This window comes from Melopsittacus undulatus, chromosome 3, assembly GCF_012275295.1.
Source record: "Melopsittacus undulatus isolate bMelUnd1 chromosome 3, bMelUnd1.mat.Z, whole genome shotgun sequence".
Taxonomy (NCBI): Eukaryota; Metazoa; Chordata; class Aves; order Psittaciformes; family Psittaculidae; genus Melopsittacus; species Melopsittacus undulatus.
Genome location: NC_047529.1, coordinates 55857908 through 55879422, shown reverse-complemented (window position 1 = coordinate 55879422; position 21515 = coordinate 55857908). Strand labels below are relative to the sequence as shown.

General features: G+C 34.5%; 1 protein-coding gene across 2 annotated transcripts in view; it reads left to right on the top strand.

The window, feature by feature from the left end:
* ASCC3 (activating signal cointegrator 1 complex subunit 3) overlaps positions 1-21515 on the top strand; it is a 265394-nt gene that overhangs the window by 100064 nt on the left and 143815 nt on the right. For both annotated transcript variants that reach the window (XM_005145089.3, XM_034060883.1), the window contains exons 12-13: positions 10878-11054; positions 14097-14168. In XM_005145089.3, coding sequence (XP_005145146.2) covers positions 10878-11054; positions 14097-14168 — 249 coding nt within the window. The remainder of the gene's footprint in view (positions 1-10877; positions 11055-14096; positions 14169-21515) is intronic.

Here is a 21515-nt window from a genome sequence, read left to right as displayed (position 1 = left end):
ATGTCTCTATTTGTAGAGTGTTAAATGTTTAAAATGTTTTAGATTTCAAGATTGTTTTTCTTGACAAAGCTGCACTAATCTTGTTAAAGCTGTCTGAGCCATCTATCTCCTCTAAGAACCAAATACAATGGGTGTCTGCTGGATTCCAGTGCAGAAACTGTAAAGTTTATCTATAAAGAACAACATAAGTAAGAACTCCTTAAAAGAAGCTAAACTTGGAAGATTTAAATTCGTTTATAATGAAGAGTAGGGCTTTATAAAGTTTACACAGAATCACAGAATCCCGAGGGTTGGAAGGGACCTCAAAAGATCATCTAATCCAACCCCCCTGCAAGAGCAGTGTAACCTAGAGTACATCACACAGGAACTTGTCCAGGCGGGCCTTGAATATCTCCAGCGAAGGAGACTCCACAACCCCCCTGGGCAACCTGTTCCAGTGCTCTGTCACTCTTACAGTGACTGTGTCAAGAGCACTAAAGCTTAACCTGTTCAATATTCTGTTTTCTTTCTTTAATGGTTTTGATAACCTTGTTTTCTTTAGGTGTCTTTAAAGTAAAGAATCTCAGATTTTAGTGGTTACTATGATGTTCATTGTCTTTCCATCAGATTGCAAGACATTAATTTTTTAATATGAAATTTTGTAAGATGTGTAAGGTTGGCTTCAACTGCCTGAAATAGATGTCTAGAGCCATTTTATCTGCCCTACATTATTTAGCTTGGCATTCTGTTTCTGCTTCATTTGGACACAAATCTCCCATAGATCCTTTCCTTTTGTGTCTGTAAAGCCTGTGCAGGTAATTTAAGGAATATAAAATTTGAGGCAGTTATGTGTTGGGTACTGAATCCTACCTTTAGTGCATTTATTGTAATACAGCAGTATCTTGCTTCAAGAATCATTTAAAAAATAGCTCTCTAGGGTGCTTTAATCTTCTAGGGTTTCAGGGTTTGTTTTACCTATCAAGTTGGAGTTCAATTCATCTGCAATTGAAGCTACTCATTTGGAACCATTCCTTCAGTGAAACAGGTGGGAAGAAAAACAAGACACAAATCTTGAAATTAACTATCTCACCACCTTTCTGAAGACCTTATTTGTTCTAAGTTGATAAGAAAGGCAGTATTGGAGATCACAAGAAGGTAGTAGAAGAGAGGGAAAATTTGTAGTATAAGAAGTATGCTAGAAAAAAACCCAGTTAAACAGAAAACAAAACTGCTTGTAGAAATTTTTAGAACTATGCAGTAGAAAACATTCCCAAACAAAAATATTTTTAATTACAAACATTCCAGAGAGCATGGAGAGAGAGAAATAGGAGATGTTTTGCACAACTGTTTTAACTTTTTACTATGGAAACAAATAATAAAAGGACTAGTTTTAAAAATGGTGCTGAAATGTTATACTGCAAGCATAGCTCTGTGAAATTTGCAGTATAGATCCATAACTAATTTTGAAATTACTGGAACTTTTATTTCATGACCAGAAAAGGTGACATAAGTTTTCTGATTTCAGAAGTATTTCACAGGGTTTTAGTGAAAATACTACTACAGGTGTTTCAACTGCAAAAATACCACATCTAATAATATTTTAATGGTATTTTGGAAAGAAAAAATATTTGGTTAAATTTCTTTGCTTTGTTCCCTGCTCATAGTTCAATTATATCATTTTGATGCAAATTCATAAATGTTTGGAAGAACAAAATTCAGAATATTCAGCCTGCCCCTGGAGAATATCCTTCTGACTGCGATGATGCTGTATAAAATATTAAGCTCCTCTTGAGCCCTTCTGAAAGTAGTTCTAGAATATATTTTTCATTGATATCTATAGAAACATCATACTCATTACATATTCATGCATGCTGGAGGCAAGGCTAACTGTTCAGTTCTAAAAAAACAGAAGGGAAAAAAAACACAAAAAAAAGATGTTGACAGCATCAATCTAAAATGTCCTTATGTCAATTACACCACTGTGGTAATTCAGTAATTGCTCAGATGAATTGCCTGATTTGTATACTGGTTTAAAACATCAGAAATATTGACTAGTTTTTCCTAAGTTGTAGTGGAGAGATTCAGAAAGTGATTAGACAGGTAATTCAAGGAAAAATCTGTTGCACATTAATAGTTCTTAGATCATACTGAGTGCTGTAGTAACCAGGGCTTATGATGGCAAATACCAGATTGCATAGAGAAAACATTGATGCCCCATCCCTGGAAATGTTTAAGGCCAGGCTGGATGGCCCTTTGAGCAACCTGGTCTAGTGGGAAGTGTCCCTGCTCATGGCAGGGGTTTGGAACTAGATGTTCTTTCAGGTCCCTTACAATCCAAACCATGCTATGATTCCATGATGGCATTTTCCCAATTTCAATACTGTCCCTTTTGACCACTGTGGAAGACAATGAACTGAAGTAGTTTGATTTTTGGTCTGGCCTGGAACAGTCATTTGTATCACTTTCAGGAGAGAACTGTGATAAATTCATTGAAATACTACTTCAACCTTTTCAGTCAATCATAATAGCCTCTTTATGATTATGGTGTCTACCTATAGTTTCATCTGGATCAAACTTACCTGGCTTGTATATAATTCAATGTCCTGATTCCTGTGCAGGTCAGGACTTATAATGTAGTGCCTTCTACATTTTGCAGGGCTTGTTATCCTGTCTTATAGAAAACCATCCCTCTTGTTTTGTTGGATGGTAGAAAAATAGAGAAATAGACAATGGCTTTTTTTTTTCCTGTTTTCAGTGGGTCTTTTTAAGAATTAGTGTTCAACTGACTACTTGGGTCTATAACTATGCCAGAAAAGAATGTTTTGAGGTCTGTATTTGTATGCTGCACAAATACAGCTATAAAAGTGCCTTTTCAAAACAGGAATATCCTGATGCATTAGTAGGTCTGTCCTAACTGTACCTCAGAATATTTGAATTATTGTTGTACTTTGCCCCAGATGAACACTGAGACACACCACTTACTGTAAGACTTTTAACATGTATGTTTTAACTTCCAGCATTTTTTTTTTAATCAGGTGGGGTTTTTAACCTGGAAGGAGCATATATATTGGAATTGCTGGCAGCTTTACTCACAGCAGAATGAACAGTATTTGTGTATGTCTGCACTTTTCAAATTTTAGAAAATGTTTTTGCAAGTGACTTAAATTGATTTTGCTAAACATTTTGGTGGGGAAATTGCTTTGAGCTCTCATATACTGTAGGTATAACATCAAACAACTTCTTTGAATCCAATTTATAGCTTTGAAGTTTAAAGTTTTAGTGAAGAGCATAATGCAGATATAAAACTGAAATGTTTAAACTTTTTAATAAAACTTTCCACACTTCTGTAATATCTAGTAAGCTTATTAGCTTGAAAGAAAAAATACTTGACTGCTTTTAAAGGACACTGAATTATTTTGTCATAATTACCCAGAGATTTCAATGACTTCTTTGCTGCTTTTAGGTATTTTTTTCAGAAAATCATAGAATCATAGAATAGTTAGGATTGGAAAGGACCTCAAGATCATCTAGTTCCAACCCCCCTGCCATGGGCAGAGACACCTCACACTAAACCATATTACCCAAGGCTTTATCCAACCTGGTCTTGAACACTGCCAGGGATGGAACATTCACTACCTCCCTGGGCAACCCATTCCAGTGCCTCACCACCCTAACAGTAAAGAATTTCTTCCTTATATCCAATCTAAACCTCTGCTGTTTAAGTTTCAACCCGTTACCCCTTGTCCTATCACTACAGTCCCTAATGAATAGTCCCTCCCCAGCATCCCTGTAGGCCCCCTTCAGATACTGGAAGGCTGCTATGAGGTCTCCACGCAGCCTTCTCTTCTCCAGGCTGAACAGCCCCAGCTTTCTCAGCCTGTCTTCATATGGGATAATGCATGCTGAATATTATACTTGAGTGATACATCAGTTTTGATATCTCCTCTCAACTATGTGAATGATAAATTAAATTAAAGAGATTCTATAGTAAAAGATTTCTCAGATTCGGGGGAACCGAAGCTCCCATCTTAGACACACAAATACTCTTTTCATCTGTCTTATTCTTCAAATTTAATTTTCAATTGCTTTATATTTTTGTATTAGATTAGTAAAGTTGCTAGATAAATAATAGGTGGGACAACACAGCAGGACAAGCCATCTGGGATGTTTCTGGAGTGCATTGATGAGATCTTCCTCCTTCAAGCAATAGAGTAGCTCTTAAGAAGAGGTGTTCTGCTGTACCTCATACTCTCCAAAAAGGGAGGGGTGCTTTGGGGATGTGAATATCAAAGGCAACCTTGGCTGCAGTGACCATGAGGTGGTGGAGTTCTCTTTCCCCTGGAAATCCTCATGTTTCCTTTCTGAGCTTTCTTTCCTCATGACACCTAGTTTAAGAAACTTTTTCTCTCAGCCATCATGTGTCTTTCCTTGGTCTGGATGCATTTGCAGCATCTCTAGTTCCTTATTATCTCTTTTACCTCTTTTTTTCTCTTTGGTTCTCTCTTTTACCTCCTTACTAGAAATCAGAAGCAAACAAGTTCAGAGGTTTCTCACCCAAAGCTAAGTGCTGTATTGTTTTCTAATAAAGAATTTTTAGGTGCTTGGAATCCCATTCTTGCTGAAGAAAACTAGAGCAGTTAAAAAAAAAAATCAAAGCTGATAGATAATGGCCTAAACCCAGCTGCTTAGACTTATATATTTTGTGTCTAATGGTACTTCACTGTAGTTCCTATATGTGTCATTTGGGACTAGAATGGCATTTGCACTTCATTTGACTCTTAATTTCTTATGAGTAGTGAGTGACTGCTGTTAGTCTTTTGTCTCTTTGATGTTCCTTATTTGAGCAAGTTTCTCAGCATATTCTATTACAGGATAAATCTAACAAGCTTACTGAAACCTTCTACAGCACTTTTTTGTTTCTAACTAGAGTGTTGTGGAGCTTTTAACTGGACTTTCTTATATTTGTTATTGTATTTTTAAAACATCAACAAAACTGGGTATAGAACTAACAGAACTAACTGTTGTGTTAGTTTTGGTAGTGACGTATACAGAGGTAGAGTGTTTTCCTTCTATTAATCAGTTCTATCCGCTTTATACCTCTATGAATTGCATGTACTTAATTTGCTACATTATCTTTGGAGCTTGCGTTCAGATGCTTGTTCATTAAGTCTTCAAACCTCTTTATAGTTCCTGCAGGATTCACTTGTTACCATAAGAATGTTCCCTGAGAATAGTGTCTCATTTTGCAGCTATGGCCAGGTTTAGAATGAGCTAAATTAAAAGGAATTTAGTTTGAATGGGACCATGAACTTAGATTTATCTGTATGGCTGACTTACACATCAGTTATATTAATTCCGCAGGTTACCTGCACTTCTTGTCACCACTTATTTTTTATTTACTGTGTATCGTGGTTAAAATTCTTGAATAAAATCAGGCTTACAAAGCAATTAGAGGCATCCTTTTTTTTTAATTGCTGTTTCTTAAATTATACATTCTCTTTAAAATCTGTTAGTTCATCAGCTTGTGATAAATTTAATACATGTTTTCTTGCTATTCTGTGATGTTATTTTTAAACAGTATGTTGTGCAGCCATATGTCTAATGCTTTACACAAGTCTAGGTCTATCTTGTTATATTTTCTGGCAACCTTGTAGTTGTGTAAAAATGACTTTTCTAAAGCAAAATACTATTTTGAAAAAATAACTTATCTCCATTTGCTTGGAAAATATTACGTATGAGATACGTGATTTAATGTTCAGAAGCTTTTCTGTTACTTTGCATGGAAGCGATGTCAGGAAGTTATTCTGCATGTCATTTTTTATTACTGGTATGTGAACATTTTTCCATTTCTGTGATAGATCCATGGAATTTAAAAGGTGATAGTCATTGTCATATGTTTTGTGTTCTTTCATAATATGGTAAAGAAGTTAAATTGATTTGTAGAAAGGTTCATATTTCATTTTGTTTCTTAGTTTGGGAACAAAAACAGTAAATACAGCATGAAAAGACATTCTGTCATTCAAGAAAAACTGACCTGGCACTGTGCAGGGCATAGAAATCTCTTAATAGGTATATTCAGAATGTCATTTCTTAAGGCAAAGTATTGTGTACTTAATATTTCACTGAGGGAAAATAATATGGCTTCTAATAGTGCTTTCTGCATGGCTACATTTTTTCAGTACCTCTAGATTTTTAAATATGTTCTAAATGGAGGACTGAGAGCACAGTGTTTTCAGGGTTCATTGGAAGCAGAGTAAAACTCATTTATAAAATTACTTAACTAGATGGTTGCCTAGTAACAAATGCATTTTGTACAGTATTTGAGTTGTAGATAACGTCCTATGTGGAATCGTCAAAACAGTATTAGTAATTGCATTTTTACTGTGTACTTTTGATTTTGCAATTTTATTGTTTTTTCCATTTTTATTCCTAAAACTAGGAAATTACCACCTGTGGACTGATGGACTTCTTAATTCCTTCATTAGACAGTAAACATGATATCAATAAACAAGTATACACTGGTGAAACATTCTAACAAACTTCCTAGTCATTCTTAGTCATTTTGAAATGCCTTTAATTTTATTTATGTTCTTAGAATATCTCTGTGGATTTTTCACTCTTTTTCTCGTTTTTTTGAATAATGGGAAAAACAGATCTTGTGAGAGGCTGAGACTTTTAGACATTCTGTGGGTAGGGTAGGTTCTAACTAATAACTAATGTGAGTCCTGATACACAGTGCATCATTCTTACCACTGTTGAGTAGGGAACTCAGGAGCCTAAGTTTCTGAGTCTTCTTGCATGTGTAGACTAAAAACTAAGAAATGCTTCTGCCTAATTTTCTGCGTATCTTGTCTTGTGTACATCTGAAGGGCATGCAGGCTGACTGAAGATGACTGTTAAAGTGTTCCTGGGTCATCTGAATATCAGATTAATTTCTAACCAGTGGACAATTCTTCAAAGATTAGAGTATATAAACTTGTCTGCTTTACTTAATTTTGTGCTTGAGTTGAACAATCAGGGATATGCTTTCCAGCTTGATTGTAATTCATTCTGTGAATGTGATATTTTAATACATGGAAATGGGAAGACTGCCAAGTTCACAAAGTTCAGGAAGAACTTTAGAAGTCAGATAAAGAGTATTGCTATGCATACTCTGTATGCGCTCAAGTGGCGGCTGTAATGTAATAAGATGATATGCAAATCTTAAAACCTATTAGGAAGAAAATTATCCTGCTGTGATTGATTTACAGTCTAGAGAGGCACTTCTCATACCTGTACCTTTATCGTTTACAGTGTAAGTGCAGATGATGCTTGAGAACTATCTTCTGTTTATTTTTTTCTGTGTACATGGAATTTCATGGTGTGATAATCGTGTTCTGCAAACGTGTACGGTGAACATGTTTTCAATTCTCCACATGCCATTGTGAATGCTTCTGAATTAGATATACTAATTAGATATGTCAATTAAATATAGTTATGGCAATTTTATTTCTTACTTCCAGCATAGCATCAAATCAATAAAATTCAGAAAAGCTTTCAGAGAACATGATGTGAAAATACTGTGACAGTTCAGTTTTCCAAAGAAACCCTTTTAAGTTCCAAACAGTGCTTATATTTTTACTGAAATGATTAAACACATATGAAGATTAAAATGCTTGTGATTGTTTGCCAGTAGTGAAGAAGACACACTTAGCTGTGTACCTCCAGCCAGTGATGCAGAGAATTTGTCATCAAAAATGCCTTTTCGGTAATTTTTACAGCAGTTTCAGGAAAAGTATGTATGTTGACAGTCTCTTGATTATGAAGGCATAGTCTCTAAATGGGACTTTGAGGAGCAAATAAAAAGTGATCCAGCACAAGAAAAATATTAATGTTTGAATGGACTGTATTTACAAAGGGCATCTTCACACTTTCAAGACTTATTGTCTTTAGAAGCATCTGAGAACAAAACATATTAATGCCTGCTTTTCAAGGGAAAGGCAGAAAAAGGAAAGTAGTTGAAAAAATTTATGCTGAGAACTCTGTTCTAAAAATTACAAAAAGTATCTGTAATGCTTGAATAGATAAATAATAGATAAATAACTGCATTATAATCAGAGACAAAATGCAAAATAAAGTATGTAGGTATGTGTTATGGTTGTATATTCAGGTAATTTATATTTCAAGCGTTTATGTTTAGCACAGTTTTAGTCACTGCTCTTTGTATATTGACATGTATAATTAAAAGAATAAACAAAACTAATTCCGTATATGTATGTGATGATATGCAGACACATAAGGGTTTAGTTTACAGTTTGAATTTGATACAAGAATAAAATAATTGGGAGAATTGTTATGACACATTTTGTCTTTTAAGGTAAATGCTTTTTACTTTGTTTTTGCTTGTTTTTTTTCTTAAATATATATTAATTATTGATATTTTGTACTGCGAATTGATTATAGAAGTAATTGGTAATAAATAGGTTTTATGTTGTTTTTTGGATGGTCTTGAAAGGAATTGGAGAAATTGATGGAATTATTTACAGCCTTAATATTTTTCAGTTAATTATGTAGACCAATATAATGTTATTGTAGAGCAAAAGAGATTATAATCTGATTTCATATAGCACTGTGACTTGATTTTTGTGGCTTGATATAAATAGGAAACTTAATTGTCCAAATAATTTGCAAATTTCAGATTTATAAATTGAACAAAAATGTAGGCACTATACACATATGCATAAGTATATGTGAGGTATTATCTAAAATATGCAAAAATGTGTTTTGCTTTAAAATGCGCTCTCTCTATTAGTAATTATAATAACCTGTTTGTGTTAACTCTCTGTTGCGGTTTTCATGTGGAGTTGTAATTCGTTGTAATTCAGGGTTTTCCATCAGCTCCTTAACTGCAGGGCCAACTGCCAGATCAGTGAAGTTAAATGGCTTTTTACAAAGGTTTTGGAAGTGGCAAGTCTCAGTAAACTGTAACTGTTCCCTAGACATTGTTTATATTTTGAAAGAAAACTCTGAACAAACAGCTTGCAGTTAATTGCTGTAAAAAATCCATACTTCCGTGGTTATTAAGCAGAGTTCTTGTTAATTGTTTAAATACTTGAAATGCTTTCCTACCTTCAGATGGAACTGAGCACACTTTCAAATTAGTGGTTTTAGACTCAGGAGATTTGAAAGAAGTTGTTACTGAATTTAGCAAAATCAAATCATATTTTCCAGATTGGAGTTCAGTTATGCTTTCAAGTTGTTGTACTTATTATTAAGGGATTGTGAAAAAAGCCCAGGATAAATATATCAGCAGGTGGTTACTGTACCTACAGATACAAGGGGTTTAAAAAAAAAATTGTCACAAAGTACCCTACAGACACCAAGATCAGCGCAGAAGGAGGTGGGGTTCCAGGGGACTGAGCCAAAACCAAACCCTAAAAAACAAACAAGTAAAAAAGAAAACCACTTACCACACACTCACGCACACTCCACCCTACCAAATCCGGCATTAAAAAGATGTGTAAGAAATGGTAGTGCCTCTTTGTACTCTTCAAGGTGCTTTTGTTCCCAGCAGATGGAATACATTTTAAATTGCAATCTCATTTCTTCCCAGTCATCTCAAAATTTGCATTTACAGATGAGATTTTGTTGTATGTGGGATTCCTTTTGCAAAGCTGCTCTTTGTATAAGTGTAAAAGGGCCAATCAAATGATTTTCTGTGGTGTTTAGTTAGTTACATCCATAGTTTGAGCATCCAGATTTTTGCCAGGCAACAGAGTGGTTTATTTTGTCTGCTTCATGTCTGTAGAGCTGTGGGAGGTGGTTCTTTTGGGATTTGGTTTATTATTTTGGTGCACTTGTTATTCCCCAGGTCTGTTAGATATGGTGTCTTTTATCTTTCTTCAGAATGCTCTACATATATACTTTTTAATAGCTTGTTTTGAAAACTTTTAATTCATCTGATTTAATTACATGGCACTTCCTTTCACTTTAAGACAAACACTGGAGTGATTCAAAAGCTATATTCTAAATAAAAACCTCATAGTTTTGAATAGGACTTAGGCAGATGGAAGTTACCAGCCATCATGAGACAATGAGAACCTCATATATGGCTTCAGTTATAGTGTCTAAAAATCCCTTTGATGAAAATTGCTGTGAACTTTGCTCCATAATAATTATGCTAGTAAGAAAGTTGTGAGCCAGCCAACACAGCTTTTGGTATTGCAGAGGAAATGGGAAAATTCTTGCATACTTTTTTAATTCAAGTCTTTTGGCTGGTTTCATTCTTTTTGAAAATTACCTTGAAATACATGTAATATGCAGGCTTTTATACAGAACGGAGTATTTAAATATGAAGTATCATTTATGTCCCTTATTGAATTGGAAGGCATGCAATGCAAATACTTGGGGAATTATAATGATTTAAAAAAAAAAAGGGGAAAATGTGTGTTACAGAGGAGCAGGATAGATTGTATAAGTGAGTTGTGGAAAGGTCTAAGCAAAAGACAGAACTAAGGAACTGTGTTCTTTCTTTTCAGAATTGTGCTGTGATTTGGAATAAGAAAGAAATAATAGTTATCTGTCCTAGTTTTGCCTATAAATTGGACTGCCCCTTCTTAACACAAAGCCCATTTTACTGCTATTGTTCCTCCATGTCAGTTAATAACTGCTAACCTTCTGGAGGGCAAAAGTACACTAAAACAGAAAGATGAATAAGCAAGATTTGATGGAATTGCAGAGTGCTCTGGTTTCTCCAGTATAGGGTAATCACTAACTCACATCTATAGTTCATCTTTTATAGAAAGTATTAACTGCTTCTTTCACATTACTGTTATATAAGGGATGGTTTAAAACTCTCTGCTTTATATCTTGGCTTAAAACACTTGGATCATTTACAGGTTTTCTGTTTTTTTAAATAGGTTGAATCTACGCAAAGTATGATTAGGATTTTGGGCCTTTCAGCTACATTACCCAATTATTTGGATGTTGCTACATTTCTACATGTCAATCCCTATATTGGACTATTCTACTTTGATGGCCGTTTCCGACCTGTACCACTGGGGCAAACTTTCATAGGAATTAAGACAACCAACAAGGTAAAGAATGATAAGCACCAAAGAGAGGGTTGCTGTTTTGACCATCCTTAATGTATGCATGTGTAGAGGATACTGTTTTATTATGCTACAAGTATTTAATGAAGCATCTTTTCTTGTGAATAAAGATATACATAATTTAACAGTGCTTTAAGAATCATGTTTCCTTCATTTACAGCCTTGTAAATAGGCTTTGTTGCAGTTAGATACAATGGCATCTAGCTTTGCATTGCTTTTGCTTTGCTACTAAATTTGGTTTGATGAAGGAGAAAACATCACCCTCAACTGCAGACTCACTGTAGCAGCTGATTATTCTCATTTCGGTTTTCCATTTTTTTAAAAAAAACTGGTGCTCCTTGCTTGACTGTAAGATGCATTAGGAATGTAATATTTATTTATGAAATCTGTATATATATAGAGAGAGATACAGATATATGCAGTACCATCACGTGCATCAATATTAGTTGGATACAAGGTGCTGATGAAAACCTTTAGCATGCTAAATCATTAACTATCATATGTCCACATTTGATGGAAAACACACTCTTGTTCATTTTCGGAAGCAGTAAGGCCATGGTCAGGTATAATCTTACTAAAAATCTTACATGCAGTGCCGCTTGACATGTAAATTTTATTTATTCTTTAAATACAGGAATTAATAGAAACACTTTAAGATTTTGCATGCACCCCACTAGCTAATAATTAGAATTTATATAACTTAGCTTTTAGATAATCTTACTCTGCTGTAATTTAATTTAATAGAAATCAAAACATTTTCAATCAAAAGTTAATTTCATAGCTTAATCAATAATACCAGGGATTTTGTTTGTTGTTTTTTTTTAAATGGACATTGCCTTTTTTGCCAAGTTATTTAAGTAGTTCATTCCATCTGCAGTGCAAGAAAGAAACTTATTTTACAACTGTGGGGAGCCGTTTCAAGCCTATACACAGAAGAATAGTTTACCATATGGTGCTTACTGTGATTTGCATATTTTAACCTTCATTAATTGTTTCAAGTACCTTCACTGTTACTTGCAGTTGCTTTTCTTTACTCTTTTCCTGATACTTTATTTTGAATATTTAGTTTATTTTCAGACTTAATTTCTTCATACTCAGCCTAGAATGCATTTCTGATTTAAAAATCAAATAGATATACAGATAATCCTATAAAATCTTAACCATTTAGGTTTTCTAAAAAAAAAAAAAACAAGCATGTGGAGATGGGAAAATACTAGGAGGTAGTATTTATTCTGAAATAGGAGTACCTAGCAGACTGTTTTGGCAATACCACAACTTTTTGCTTTTCAGAAGAATGTCATTACAGATTTTATAGAGTAAAATATATTTTGCAATTAAGCTCATACACTTCATAGCAAACAAAAAGTATCAAGCCTGTTTGAAAAAGGATTCCATTCAGAATAATACTAATGCTGAAGCTGCAAAAGCAGTAATATTAACATCCTTCCAGTCTATGTGAGAGGGGGAAAGCTATGTAAGAACCCACAGAATCAAAAAGAGCTCTTGCAGAACGTCAGCAAATGCAATCAGTGCAATGAGTTGCAAAGAAGTAGAAGTCTGTTAGTTGCTGTAGGTAGATGTTTTGCCACAGCTTTCTGACATCCTTTATCCAAAAAAAACTTCCCCCAGAACTGGAGCTGATTAGTGATTTGTGGAATCATGTGCAAACTATAGTCAAGCTTTCAAAGGCAAGAACAGCATGGTGTGATTATGCATAGTAGTTAGCCAGGGAAGCTCTTAAAATTCTGTATGTTGAAATTCTTAGAGCATATGTGGCCAAGACTAAAGTTTGGCTTTTTCAGTCAGAGGTCTGTTTAATATCAGTTGTTTTTTTTTAATGTCAGTTATTTTTCTTGGTGCATGTTTATGTTTTCCTCTTTAGGTATAAATGCAAAGAATTTGTAAAGTTACCTTTGTGTGTATGTAAATATATATGTACTTATGTGTGTTTATGGCACTGTCCATGTATGTTTCTACTTAATGATTTTTACTTGTTATTATGTGAAAAAATAATTAATTAAAATGCTGGCCTCTCATTTTCTGAATACTTAAGACTGTCTACCTGTCTCTTGCACATATGCCCATATTGTCTCATCTTTTTATTAGTTTACTTGTACAATTATCCTCTTCCCTCTAATGCTGTTTTAAAAATGTAATTGTCAATTTTCAGCTATTTCAGATTACTCCCAACTACTAGATTTCCATTTTCAAATTTTTACATGCTTTGCTCTTGTACGAATTTCTTTGTGTCAGAATATTTCATTATAAAAGATGAATACACAAATGACAAATGGAGTGATTGCTCTGATTTTGGACTTTGTTTATTTTTATTTGTTACAACCTTAGTACAGAGCTGCATTCAAGTAGATACATGCTATTTATATTGTGTTGCGTTAAAGAAATAGGAAAAATATTGAGGTGGAAGAATACTTTTTATTTCAACTGAACTCTTTATTTTGAACTTTTTATTCTTCCTGAAACATTTTATATATCTGTAAGTAGAAACTGTATACTGTACTCCCACAGTTTCCCATGTGTGACCCAACTGTGAACAAAAAAAACCCTCTGTGACAAAAAACCCAACCATCAGTAATTTCCTGGATATATCTGTAATGTAAAATCTATTTTTATATTATCAAATGGAAGGACTTATGTTGGGTAAGATGGCATATTAAATGGATATTTCATCAATATCCTGTAGAAATAAGATTTCTTAATATGAAACAGATAATTTAAAAGAACAGAACTGGGTTACATCTCTCTAGTCAATAAAAACACCAACAAAGTCATGCAATAAATTTTCTATCCACAGCCCTTACTCATATTTTGTCTATTTATTTTCATTTTCTGTTTGTGAATTTAAGAATACCAAAATGATATTGTTAAGAACGGGAATCTGTATATTGTAAATTTAATTACATAATCACATTTTTTCATTCATGGATCACTGTAAATTGCTTGATGTGTAGTAGAAAATCTGTAAAGACAGAAACGCATTTAATATGTAATACAATGCTTGTTTTTCAGGTGCAGCAACTGAATCATATGGATGAAGTATGTTATGAAAATGTGCTGAAGCAAATAATGGCTGGACACCAGGTATTTATTTTCTGCTTTGGTTTGCAGAACACATATAATGAATTTAGTTTTGATCATGAAAAGTCTAGATTAATAAATTTTTAAAATTATTTTGAGATGTGTCACTTCAGAGGTCATCTCCGATCTTGACACTTTGTAAAAACGTCATGCAAGAAAATCTAACCAGGCTAAATGAGGATTCTACCTAAGGTGAAAATTCTTGGTACTTTACATATCCTTTAAAATAATTAATGTATTTATATGTAACTTTTTAAAAAATGGCTAGGCAAAGTCTTTGGAGACCTTACACTTAGGTACATCTAATGATTAAAAAAATGAAAAATACAGCGCTTAGTTATTTCTTAGGCTTTCCCATATCTATCAAATTCTAGTATCTCCTGTTAGAGATGAGGGATGAAAATTATGCAGTATTGAAGATATGGTGCAGAAGGGTTCAGCTTCTGTCATTTGAAATATCTTGGGTTTTGTGTTTTGTTTTCTTTATAAAGGAAGTAATCCTTCATTTTGTTTTAAAACAGAGATTTCTTCAGCGACTTTTCAAGCCTTATATTCCCCTCCATTGAGATTATGGGCTTAACTCATTTGCCTGAATAGTTTTATCATTCTGTTGTTACTGTGCTCCTGCATCACCCCCACATGATGTCTCATTTCTGCTAGAACTTTGCAAAACACAGCAGTTTAAGCAGGAGTAGTTGTAGCAGGTATGGCACATGTTCGGAACAGGGACAAATGCACTGTGATCCTTGAAAAGGCTTTTCATTAAATAACTTACATATAAAAGAGGGAAACTTTCCCACACAGTCACACTAAGAATTGCACATTTTCCTCTTTTCACATAAATGCAGATTGTGGAGTTTTTTGAAAGATGAACAGTTGGTTTATGACTTTAGGGGGTGGAAATACTCCAGCAACAGCTTCTTAGTCCTCCTGCTCCCCTGTTTTAACACCATTCTTCCACTTCTGTTGTTGATATCAGTTACTGTTCGTTACATTCAGAAAACTTCCATGAAGATTACATATGAAAATGCTGATATTTTCTTGTGAAGACTGTTAACAAAATTTGTTGGCAGCACCAAGGGAACTTTAGTTTATCTTCTTCTCATTGTCAATTATGCACATACCTTATGACATTACTAGCACTGAGGTATGTTAGTTTCTTATCTTTCATTTCTTATGATTTTGTGTGTTTTCACTTGCTGTAGATAAACTTACAAGTAGTAGATTCTTTAAATCAGTATGTCTAAATAAGTAACATATCTTGAATTCTCAGCAGAAAGTTTCGTGCTGTTTCAGCATAATTATTGCACCTTTCTCCCCCTCTTCACGCTCAGGAAAAATTGTCTACAAACATATATATTATTTTTAAAAATTCAAGTACAAAAATTCAAGTTGTTTAATTCTAGCAGGAGGTGTTTTTTTAGCTTTCCTTGAGAACAGTTAGGAAACACAAATTCATACTCTGAAATGATGGTATACAAACACTGGTATACTGCATTTGACAATGCAGAACCATGCATATCAGATCATTGCACAATACAGTTAAATACAGTATGCTGTGTTTTACCCCATATTAAAAATTAGGAATTTTCCTGTTCATGAGTATGCTATGAAAAATTATCTAATCTTTAAACCAACTGCAGATATTAAAAAAATATACAATAAAAAAAGTCATGTAGATATACCTGCATTGAGCTGCTTGCACTGTGTTGGAAGATGAATATTATGAGTGAATATGATGAATATTATACTAGGAAAGTTTTCTTTAGTGTCGTTTCACAATTTTGAGTTAGTCTTTCATCTGTTAAAGTTATCAACATCTTCTGGTTTTCTTAGTTTTAAGAAGTCCATTAACTTGTATCCACGTTCACCGTAGTCTGTTACTGTCATGCTCTGTGTGTGCAAAGTTGTTTGATTTTTAACAAAGAAGTAATTATTTCTAAATGTTCTTCTTAGAGGTATGTATTTATACCTGTCCTGGGTTCAGCAGTAGCAGTCATTTTTATTTCTTCTTAGTAGCTGGTGCAGTGCTGTGGTTTTGACTTTCAGCCTGGGAACAGTGCTGATAACATGGAGATTTTGGTTACTACACAAATGTTTACTCTGACCAAGGACTTTCAGAGCCTCATGCTCTGCCAGGGAGGAGGAGAAGCCAGGAGGAAGAAGAGACAGAACACCTGACCCAAACTAACCAAGGAGGTATTCTATACCACAGCACGTCATGCCCAGGATGTAGAACTAGGGGCAGTTACCCAGAAGGGCAAGTGCACTGCTGGGGTGGGGTGAGGTATCAGTCTGCGGGTGATGAGGTGTTGTATTCTCTTCACTTGTTATTTCCTTTATCATTATTATTATTATTATTAGTGGTAGCAGTAGTTATTTGTGTTATACCTTAGTTCTTAAACTGTTGTTATCTCAACCCGTGGGAGCTACATTCTTTCAATTCTCATTTCCATCCCTCTGGGAGCAGGGGGAGGGGGATGGGGGGGGGAGTAGACTGTGTGGCTGACTTGCCAACAGGGTTTAAACCATGACAATACCTTCTCCCCCAGTACTTCAGAAGAAAAAAGAAATAAATCTACAGCAGTTGTATATCTTTATGGAATTCAGGGCATGGTTGAAATCTTATCACTATTCAGGCAGTAATGCATGACAGACACAGATCTCATCAGCTATATTCTAGAGAGCCAAAAACGTACCTATTTTGTTTTGTTCTGAAGCACAAGAAGGCAATACCAGAATTAGAGAAAAATACTTTTCTAAAGTTCTGCAACTTAATGTACTACTTCCAGTGGCCATCAAACTTTCACAGTGTTGTCCCTTAAGATTCTTTACCAGAATCTTTGGAATGTCTTAATAAATCAAATTCAACATTGTTTATCTACTGTTCTGTTAACTCTTTTTCAAAGAATTCTACCATGCCAGAACCAAATAATTTATTCTTATGGAAGTCATGCTGATGTGTCCCCGGCATATTATAGGTTACAGTGTGATGCTTGACAAAGTGTTCTTAATAGATGTATATATGTTTTCATTTTTAAAGACTAAGGCTGGTAAGAGGTAGTTGCATTTTACAGGCATGTGTTTTGACAGATGGAGAGAAGCTTTTTATGTTGATTTTTCAACATTCATCCTCTGCAAGAATTCACGTTCTTCCTGGCTACTGGGAAATTAAGAGTTGGTGATTCAGCCTTTAATTTTGATCCATCTGCTCAAACTAATGAGATATCTCATTTGTAGGCTTCACTTAGAATTACCAAATGCAGCTGAAACTGTAACATTTGTCTTATAGCATAATTCTCCTCTTGTTTAACTTGAGGAAAGGTATAATGATCAATGGCTTGCCCTGCTGAGTTTTCTAGGGGTTTTGTTACAGAAACTTTTTATCATGACTGAAGGATTAAGGTCCAGAATGTCCCAAAGGTTTCCAGGTGCTTTGTAAGTCAGTGTGCTCTTTCTGTAGGATTACTAACAATGTAGATCTTCATTAGGAGTTTTCTCTCTCAGATCCTGCCTCTTAACACTGCTTTAAGTGGGAACCTCTCCTGCTGGTGAGTCTGCTTTCCTGGGACTGCCCTTCTGTCCTTGATATTAGCTGGTGAATATTTGTTTTCATGTCACTTCAAATTTACTATGTTCTAATATTATCTAAAAAGATGTTAGACCCTCTCAGACTGACTTATGCTTTTGGAGTTTTATTTCTACCTCTTAATAAACAAAAGAATCTTTAAATAAAGAATCTTTAAATAAAGAAAACCCTGAAATTGCACACCATTCATCAGAGAATATGACTCCACACTCAGTCACAGATATTTTTGCCAGCAGTTATCTTCTAGGGTACTGTTGCCTTGAAGGCTGGATGAAGGCACAGTCACTGAAAACTGTCATTCCTTCGAAGTGATTACAGCTGTCTGTTGTCAGGCAGTCACCAGTAGTGGGCCGTGTGCATTAACAGGCTTAATTCAGCTACAGAGCTGAAAAAGCTTCTTCACACTTTTAGAGCCCTATGAGACAGGCATCTAATGGCAACAGTTTCTGGGGAGGACATAGCACTTTTCTGAGGCAGCCTGTAGGGAACCTCATGAAAGCAATGAAGACAGTGAAGACCATATGTGTCAACATAATTTTTATAACAAATTGAAACATTACATTACTAACCTGTTAAGGATGCTGCATGCTGGCTTTATTGTAACAACGTATGAGGGGAAAACCACCTTGTCATGTTATGCGTTGAGAAATAGCGATGTTTTTAGAAGTTTTGAGAAATAACATAGTATTCTTATGGTGAGTTTGTTGGGTTGTTTCCGTCTGAAACAAATCATATGCAAATTTTAACTTTACATTAAAGCTCTTTATCGAAAATATATGGAGCTGTTGCTTTTTGCCAAGTTTGAGTTGCTTAAGTTAGTATCTGACCAAATTAACTCTTTTTTGTCCTGATGACCCTTTGCTGTTTTATCCCATCAACTTGATTACAGAGAGGTGATCATATGTTTTTCCCTTTGTCACTATCGTTTCTTAAGTACTTCTGCAGTTATGAATTTTGTTAGAATCTTACTGTTAGTTCTCTTTTTTTTTTCCCCTTTGTGGTCTAAACATTCTCTCTTGATTAAAAAAAAAAGGTAAGAACCTGGAATTGCATAAGATTTCTTGGGATCTTGTTGTTAATTTCTTGCATTAAGAACTGGGGAGTTGCTGAAGTTCTTTGAAAGATTTCAGAGGAGGTACTTCCTCAAACTGCACTCATAAAACTCCCTTGGTTTTGCCATGTTCCCCAGACTACTCATTTTGTCTGTTTCTGCAACCTTTTCATATTGTTTTTTGTTCCTCATAGCTGATTCTCTTTGATATTACTTAAACCTTCAAAAGAAGTCCTGTGTTCTCGTTGCCCTTGGTGTTGTTTCAGCAGGTCTTCTGTATTTACTGTCTGCGTCTAACTTCCCGACATGTTGGTTTTTTTTTTCTGGTCTCCAATACTCTGTTACTCGTCATCAGCCACAGATACCTATGTTTAAGTCCTAAGTTTACCCAATGCAACTTGCTCATTTGCCGGTTTGGCTATTTATTACAGTTTTCAACTTGGAGTGCCTTTGGCATTCTCCTGTCTTCCAACCATCTTTTCCTTTTTAAGACAATTAATGTCTCTTTTTTGCTTTTTAGAGATTCCTGTGTAACTGTGTGATGACGTATTGTCTGGTTTAACTTTTCTTCCACAGGTCTAGTAGTCAGTGAAAATCCTCAAAAGTTCATTTTCTCAGTGAGCATGGTATTTTCAGTTCCTAGCAAAAGCCAGACTGTTTAGTGGAAGTTCTGACATCTTTCTGTGGTCCTTCTACACCACCAGCATTGCCTTTGCTGTCTGCATGAGCATTGAGGCTCAAGGTATCAGTACTTATGTATTAATATACTGAGGGCACATCATAGCTTTACAGAAAGTGGTTTCAACATGCATAGAAGGGCTTTTTTGGAGGCTTAGGTTGTCTGTTGCAAAGAACCTGGATTTTTGAAACAGTAAATAGCTATTGAAAACCTCACCACAACAACCAAATGCAGCAGTAGTATTCCTACATATTTGGCAACAATTCTGGTTAACCTGAGCAGAGCAGGCCTTAAGTACTATAAATCAGTAGAGATAGAGCAACCTTTTTAGAAGTAACATACTCTTTCAAATCTTAAGTCTTGATGTCACAGATCAGAAACAAGTTACATTTGCATTCATATAGTCAAAACTGGTTCTGTCCTATATATTGCACATAAAGACTTCACTCTGTCTGTAATTGTTCTCTGTTTACAATAATTGACTTGAATGTTGCAGGACTAAGAAGTGTCATCTTGCTTTTCTTGCAAAGCTATCTTAAACCAAAAAATTAAGAGTAGGTATTTTAAATCTATTATATTAAATTGTCACAAGTAAATTTGACAGGTATTAATTTCATCTGTAAAAATGATGGATTAAATTTCTTTGTTATCATTTTCTAGTGGTTATTTCATTGCAGAAGCCATGTCAAGATAAAAGTTTAATAAGCTTAGTTACTGCAACTTTTGACAATGCTTTTATAGCTGTGTCATAAGATAAGATTTAATAGACCAGTATTTTCTTCAGAGGTCTGTCTGGCACTTAGTACCGTGAGAATTAAGCTTATCCTAGTAGTTTTTCAGGATGGAATAGTGTTTATAGCACACGTTGGACAATTAACTCTGAAAAGTTACTGGATTTGTTAGAATGTATTCTTTATCTAGATGGTTTTTTTTTCCTAGATTCCCATTTTAAAGCCTAAAGAGCTTATTTCAGTCTGAGTTTTTGTAACTCTGTATCTATACAGATTGCTTCTCCTGTATCACCTGGTGTAACTTATTTGCATATATATACACGTGTATATATTGCTTCTATTTTATATATGTACACATGTATGTAAGTATATAAAAATACACAAATACAGAATGTAAAGTGGTCTGGCAGAATATGTGGATTATGCTTGATGATTTTGGATGTTATGTCTTCATTAGCCTATGTAAGAGAAGGCTTGAATTCTTTGGATAGTTTTCTGTACTATTTCTTTTGCAGTTTTTTGCACTATTAGGGCCCATTTGCATGGTTTCTTTAACAAAATCATAACAAACTAATTCAGTGATGGTGAGCTGTTTTTATGTTCTGCATCTTCATCATTTATTTATGCGCCTCATTTCCACATTATCTGCCTTTTGCAATTTTAGGGATATAATAGTTAATATAATCTTATGCCTGAATAAATGAAACTTCATGTCTTACTTTAATTAAAAATACTATAGATATGCTGTGTAGAAGATGCTCTTCAAAAAATGTTATATACCAGAGGTTTCGTGTTATTGTCGAATGGTACATATGTAGTGTTTTCCTTTGCATTTTCTCATCAAATCTGGCTTTAGACATTTAACAACTTGTCAACTGCCTATATGAACGGCTGAGGAAATTGCTGCAAAGGGAAGCCATAACAACCCATTATTCTTCAATTAGGTGCCCTTCTAAATATTTGTGTGCTGTATTTCTGTGCCTTATGCTAGTTTTTGTATATACATTTGTATTTATATAGTAGCTTGTCCATATATGTGTTAATGGAGAACAATATGAAGCTGGCAGGGATCCACAGACTTAACTTCCTAAATCTTCTAGACCACTAAATAATCTGCTGTCCTGTGTTTGAAAGCAGCTTTTTTAACATGGAGTTAAATAAAAGTCATCTCATTAGGCTGCAAGACTGGTCAGGCTGCCCTTACTACACTTGTAAGCTGTACCTCTGTAAGTTAACACTATTATTTCATTCAAATATCATTTTAGGCTATGAAAAGTTACTAATTTGGAATTAAACTTGA